The 7,080-nt window shown below is 36.5% G+C and overlaps 1 protein-coding gene across 1 annotated transcript; it reads right to left on the bottom strand.

The window, feature by feature from the left end:
- Positions 1 to 1,312: 1,312 nt before the first annotated feature.
- On the bottom strand, positions 1,313 to 6,818 carry Ctsrl1 (cathepsin R like 1). The gene is made up of 8 exons (NM_001017509.1): positions 6,742 to 6,818; positions 5,119 to 5,255; positions 4,713 to 4,835; positions 4,461 to 4,610; positions 3,791 to 4,015; positions 3,174 to 3,336; positions 2,448 to 2,565; positions 1,313 to 1,662 (listed from the first exon to the last, which is right to left on the bottom strand). Exons 2-8 carry the CDS (start codon positions 5,242 to 5,244, stop codon positions 1,563 to 1,565), a joined length of 1,005 nt encoding a protein of 334 aa, NP_001017509.1. The 5' UTR covers positions 5,245 to 5,255; positions 6,742 to 6,818; the 3' UTR covers positions 1,313 to 1,562.
- Positions 6,819 to 7,080: the final 262 nt, after the last annotated feature.

Raw genomic sequence — 7,080 nt, 5'->3', positions numbered from 1 at the left:
ATAGTCTTTTTTATTAACTTTATTAACTTCCTGTCATTGCATTTGATGAATAAATATTAACAATTTAAATGGTCACTTTGGTTGTCTTTGGCCTTTTCAGGTTGAAGTTTTTCTTTCACAGTCCTCTGTAGGACAAGATTTTTGATTAATATTGCTTAAATGTGGAATGATCATAAAATGTCTTTTTTCTCTGCCTATTATGATTGGAAGTTTCCCAGGTAAGGTAGTCTGGGTTGGCATCTGTGGTCTCCTAGAGTTGGTAGAATATCTTCCCACGCCATTTTGTCTTTTATAGTATCACTTGAGAAATAGGGTCCTATTCTAATAGACCTGTTTGTATATGTTATTTGGTCTTTTTTCCTGGCAGGTTTTCATATTCTTCTTTTGTTCTGTATTCTTATTGTTTTGATTATTATTTATTAAGTAGAATTTTTCTTTGTGTTGGTCTATACTGTTCTTTAAACTTGTACCATGTACCTTAATAGGCAATGTTTTTCTTTATGTTAGAATTTTTTCCCTGACTGTTTCTGCACCTTTCATCTGGCTTTTTTCTCCTATGTTTATTTCTATTTTTCTAAGATTTCGTCTTTGCACAGTGTCCCATATTCCACAGAATGCTTGTGTCTGGAATGTTTTAATGTTACATTTTTTATTGATGTATTCATTTCTTCTGTTTTGTTTACAATTATGTAAGAGTCTTTTTTGGTTGCTTATATTCTGTTGTATTTGAATACCTACAGTTTTTATTTTCCAATTTCCCTAGTTTGTTTTTTTATTCTATTTCTACTCTTCAACATTGAACTATTTTATTCATTTCCATTCACTGTTTCTGTCTTCATTGATTTCTTCCCTTCTTTAAGGAAAGTACAATACTTAAAAAGTCTTATTTAAGTATTTTATAATCTAATCTATCTGGTGTCTCAGCTATATTACAATTATCAGGGCACTAATGAAAGCTCATACATGGTCAAAGTGATATAAAATGGAGGGTCATAGCCCAGCATTATGCACTGGACGAGTACATGGTGCCAAGGCACTGTACAAATGAGCTAAGAATTGAAACAGGATGGATTTGTGTCAGCTAAACCTATTAGATTCAGAAATTATCATATAGTCTTTCAGAGCTGGGCTTCTGAAGGATAAATAGAACACTATAAGCAAACTAAAATCAATAATGGAATATAACCCATCATAGTGGATCACCTACAACCTTATGAACACTAGGATAACATTCACTTTTGAGGTCATGAGGAATTGCAAGTATGGCAACAAAATATCATTTTTTAAAAAGAGAAAGGACCTAGAAATTATATTTTATTTTTAAAGGATTTTATTTGTGCAGTAAGTAAAATTGAAATTTTCTTCAGAAATAATAAACATATATTAGTTAGTGGAATAGCTGTCATAATGCCAAAATAGTTGAAGGGTCCCAGAATTCACATTACAATGTACTTTTTCAGGAACACAAATATACCAAGCAAAGGCTATTCACTGACAAGCAAATAGCACTCCACTAAAAGGGCTGTCTTCTGCCAAATGTTTTCTTGTGGCTATCAGGTTGCTCAAATAGTAGGATAGTGAGCATATGAAGCAATTGCACAGTGGTTGTTCTTGTCTTTGGTGATCTTCATGTAGCCTCTAATGCCCCATTGTTTACCCCAGCTGAAAAAAAGTTATGTTTTCCATTTAGTAAGAAGATGACTGCATGTTGGGTTTGTATTAATAATTGACAAGTGATCAACTTAACAGATATATCAGAAAAGGCAAAGGGTCTACTGATGGGTTCCAAGAGGCACCACACATAGGAATGCAACACAAAAGCAGAGAATGGGCAGACTGGCTATCTACAAATATATGTTTCAGAATTAACAAATGTGTCATATTTTAGAAAAACAATGGCACAGCCATCATATTGACACCCAAGACACAGATGACAGAATCTGAATAGTGTGATTGCACATTGTGAGTAGGTTTTGAAAGCTATTGGAAGTTTCATAAGGCTAAGGACTGGAGATAAATTCATGAGCCACATTAAAGTGAAACAGACATTTTGTTGTGCATATAATTTGAGGTTTCAGGACATTGTGATAAGGCATACACGGACCACGCTGGTTAGCCACATTAGACATTGAACTCCTAGATCAGTGGGAAACACTGCAACAATTTTGATGTGGATAGTGATTAAGAAAATAACTGATGTTAACATCAGGCCTCTACACATATGTACTTGCATACACATGTGTCCACAGACATGCAAACATGCATACATATACACATACTTCCCACAATTACTTTTCAACTTAAGTGAAACAGTTTTTAAGGTGGTGTATCCAATTACTGACTTGCAACAGGCAAATTCCACCTGAAATGTTAGCTAGTAATTTTAACCACTGAACCATATCTCCATGTCTTGAAACTTCCAATATACACTTTTTGGCAATTTATACCTGTTTTTGATCAGCCAGTAGTGATCACCACCGGTATCATTTCCTTTAAACCCATAACCAACCACAAGAACTCCATGAGTCACAGAATTACTGCTACAATTTGGCTCATGATAAATACCTGAGAAATAAAATGAAAGGTGATTGATGTGAGATATACAGGTCACCTAACAGTGAACAGTGCCACCAAGAGTTTTCAACAGAGGAATTTTCAAAAGTTATGAAATGACACAAAGTACAATCAGAATAAAAAACTGGATGAATTGTTACCAATGTCATAGACATAAAGTGTTTCACAGAACACTGAAGAAATTATAATTAGTGTATATTTGTTGATAAACACTTGTCTCTGTGCTTATGATATAAATTCTTGGAATTTTGTGGAGTTTTTTTTAGTTGTTCTTAACAGAATCTCATGCCATGTTTAACTTGAAGAACATAAATTATTTACTTCACGAGGCTCTATTATACTTTGCTTTCAGATATTCAGTTTCTATAGATATCTAAAACATCTACCAAAAGAAGGAAAAATATAAATTTAGCTAAGCAATAGGTTTTATAAATTTTAACATGTTAAATTGCATCTGGTGTCACATCAGGTGAATTATAAAGAATAAAATCCAGAAGCCCAAATGTTTACATTACATTCCATACCAATACTAATCCATAAATATATTATACCATAGGGATGCCACTAGTCTTTTCTTATATAGAAGTAAACACGTGTACCTTTCTTATAGAACTTGAAAGATTCATGTGAAGCATCAATTCCAGCAGAGATGGGCCCAATAGTTGCTACAGCAACCATTAGGATATCCTCACTTTCGGGTAGGGACACAAATCCTGTGATTTCAGCAGATGAATTCTTTGGATTATACCGGCATGGTCCATCCTTTAAAGGACAAGGAAGAGACCCAGTTACTTTCACTCACCTTCTAGGTGAAACATAGCATTGTTTTCTTTGAAGCTGAGCACACTTAACATCTGGGTGGCAATAAATAATCCTAGGAAGTGAAATGCTACTGAGAGATTTAGAATTGAAATTTCATTTGCATATCTTCAATGACAATGAATTGGTCTTCCTATCTATAAGAAATTTTAACAGTTGAGAAATCTATATTATATGTATAGTAGTTGGCATATTCTTTATGTTTGTAGAAGCAAATAGAACTACACCAAAATAATTTCATCTGAAAGCTATATAAATATTCAAAAACTAATGACAGATTTAATGATATACAGAGTAATTCTACCAAATAATTTGTACTCTGAAGATGGTGGATTATCACTACAATTTTTCCACACTCCAAGCTGAGTTGAAATGACAGCATAGGATGTCCACTTACTTTCCCTTCATATGGATATGTTGCCTCGGACTGAAGACCGCCATTGTGCAAAACATACTGGAATGCATTATATGTATCACCACCAAGACAACCATTGTTGCCTTGAGGTTTAGAACAATCTACCAGGTTCTGCACACTCAGAGGGATGAGTTTGCCACTTTGCCAGATTGTTTGTGCTTCTATGGCACCAGTCACAGAAAATGCCCAACAAGCATTGCAGTTGCCCTGAATAGGGAAGAAAGAATTGTCATAGATAGATAGCAACCTGACAACAAGTTAGAAAATGTGCTACTGTATGAAAATTATTTAATGAAAACTGATAGATCCCTAGGAGATCATGTGTCTCCAAAAGGACATCACTACTAGCAGTTTGCTCATGCTCTCATCATGGCCACAATGAACATTTAAAACGGCCTATTTGTTTTGTGAGTTATTAAGGACAATAAGAGGGGGCATGAGTTTCACAGAAAGATGGGTGGACACTACTAGAGAGTATATGGGGTATATGTCTAGGATTAATATATACTTAAAATATATGAAGGATTCAAAGAAGAAAAACTTATTTAAAAAATAAACTGCATATCACTCCACATTTAATGTGCACACAAAATACCTACTCTTTTACCTTTACAACATGGTTTAAGAAGATGCGAATGTGACACTGCCATACCTGTCTCCGCACAGGAGTCACATAGCCTTTCTTTCGCCAATCAACAAATTTGGGGAAAATGCTACCAGCTGCACGTTTCATGATACTTTTCCCCTCCCTGTGAGTCTGAACTGGAAATTCAACCATCATTTTCCTGAATTCTTCACCAGTCTTCAAGGAAAAGTGTATAAATGGTTATAAAAGAAAAGTACAGAAATGGCTATATAAAGTACTAAGGAGAGCACAGTGTGAAGCAATCCACATCACACTCACCGTGTCACCAAATTCATTTATTTCCATGGTGAAGCCATTCTTACCCAGTCCATTCTCCCCATTGTGCAGTTTGATCATTTTCAGGTTTTCTTCCCATACTGCTCTCCTCAGTTCTTCTTCCTCCTAGAAATGAATATAATGAATATTATTTTTTTCTGATTAAACTTCTTCACAATCTGATGTCGACTTGCTGGTGCAGGTGAATAGAGGCCATGAGAAGGGACTCAGAACACTATATACAGACATTTACCAAAGGGAATCTGGCCACCCTGTCCTCACAGTGATTGTGAGTTAGATAGGCTTATAATGGTGGTAGTGTATGTGTGTGTGGCAGATCTGTGACCTCTAATTTGCTTTGTCATTTGCAACAGCAATGACAGTTCAGTCTTGGGCCCAGGTTACGAACCAGGCTATATGATTTGTCATATTTTTTCTTCCACTCTTGCCATTCAGCATCCAAACTGGGGTCAAGTATTGGAGCACCTGAGGCCACTCCCAAACAAAGGATGGCTATGAAGACAGCAGGAGTCATGTCCCAAGGTCCTAGAGAAGGGATAAAAATTACAATATGGCTACACAAACATTTTAAAATGTCCTTTTACTCCCTTTTCTGCAAAATGAAGCCATTCATAGTTGATAAAATTCTTTGAACTCTACCTCCAAATACATTTCCAAAATTATGGAAAAGGCTAAGGATATGTTTGAACTAAATCATGCACTGGTTGTTATGAGATTCAATAAAAACTGCAAAGCCCATGGCCAGAAATCTAGCAATGGAAATTTAAGGTACACTGTATCTCATCATTTCAGAAAGATCTACCTAAACAGTGAGATTCAGAAGCTAAAATAAAGTAAAAGAAAGAAAACAATAACAACCACCACAACAAACCATGAACTTAGGATAGCACTGACTTATGATCTCTACCCAGCAAAACTTCTATCATATGGTATTGGGTCCTAATTTTATGGTGATGCCAAATTTCAGAGAACACATCATATCTCTTCGTCATCTACAGCAGGTGTTGAGCTTGTCTTGAACTCTTGTTACTTAAATGAAAATTTGTACAATGTCTTCTGTAAGGATATGGGAAGAATCACAGGAACTATTCCTTCGATACTATACTGAGGATTATGCAACCAAGCTCTCCACTCACTACCTCAAGGAGAATGGTGTCATGTGGAAAATCATAGAAGACAGACAGTGGTGTAAAACACCTCTAATCTCAGCACACCAGGCAGCCTGATCTACAGAGTTAATTCCAGCAGAGACAGGGCTAAAGCAAGAAACCTTATCACAGGGAAAAGGACAAAAACAGACAAAGAAAGAAAGAAAGAAAGAAAGAAAGAAAGAAAGAAAGAAAGACAAAGAAAGAAAGAAAGAAAGAAAGAAAGACAAAGAATGAAAGAGAGGGGAGAGGGAGGGAGGGAGAAAGGAAGGAAGGAAGGATAAAAGAAAGGAAGGAAGGAAGGAAGGAAGGAAGGAAAGAAGGTAGGAAGGATGGAAAGAAGGAAGGAAGGAAGGGGAAAAGAAAAGTCACTGAAAGCCAGATCCAAGAGTAAAACTTGAGTACAATAGAAAAACTCTCATGGCAAGTCATACTCAGAACTTTCTGGGTCACTAAAGCAACACTCCCTATACAACCCAAATAGGGACATGCCAATTGCTACTACTCTACTACTATGTCTGCATATGTCAACTCAAAACAGAAGTACCTAGGTGTTATGTACAAGAAAAAAATTTTTTTCAGGGGATGACAATGACGCTGGTGTACATTACACCTGTTGTCACTCCCTGTAGGCACACCCAATCTATCAATTAATGGGATCATACATCAACCTAGAGTCAGGGGGTAAAAAGATTGGTTTCTCCATCACCTTCCCTACTCCTTCCCCTCCACCCACAGTTAGCACGGCTGCTGAGCTTTAGAATATTTTCTTTCTTAGGAATCTGCCTGATTCCCAGTGTGGTCTTTCAAGTCTCCCCTCCATGGCCACTTCAGATTCTGCCTTGGCAAGGACATGGTCTAACCTGTAGTGACTGTAGCTGACTCAATCCACTCCACAGACTCAACTCTCCAAAAGTTGCTGAAGTCTCTGGTACTGTCCCAGCAACACTTCTCTCGGGCTTTAAATCCCAAACATCTAAACAGTTGTCCCAACCCCTCAACTCTGGCCTCTTTTTGCTTGGCTGTGTTGGTGACTGGATTAAGCCTCCAGGCACTCCTCTTTCAGGCTTTTCCTAAGATATAATCTAAGACTGTATCTCTGAAGTGGGTGAGAGCTTCCTCTGTGGACTTTGAAACATTATTTTGTTAACCTTGTTAGAGAAAATTAGATGATCTATTCTATAGATTGCAACATGTAATAC

This window comes from Rattus norvegicus, chromosome 17 (assembly GCF_021556685.1).
Source record: "Rattus norvegicus strain SHRSP/BbbUtx chromosome 17, alternate assembly SHRSP_T2T, whole genome shotgun sequence".
NCBI lineage: Eukaryota > Metazoa > Chordata > Mammalia > Rodentia > Muridae > Rattus > Rattus norvegicus.
Note: the sequence above shows the minus strand (reverse complement) of the source record. Positions and strands in the feature narration are given on the sequence as shown.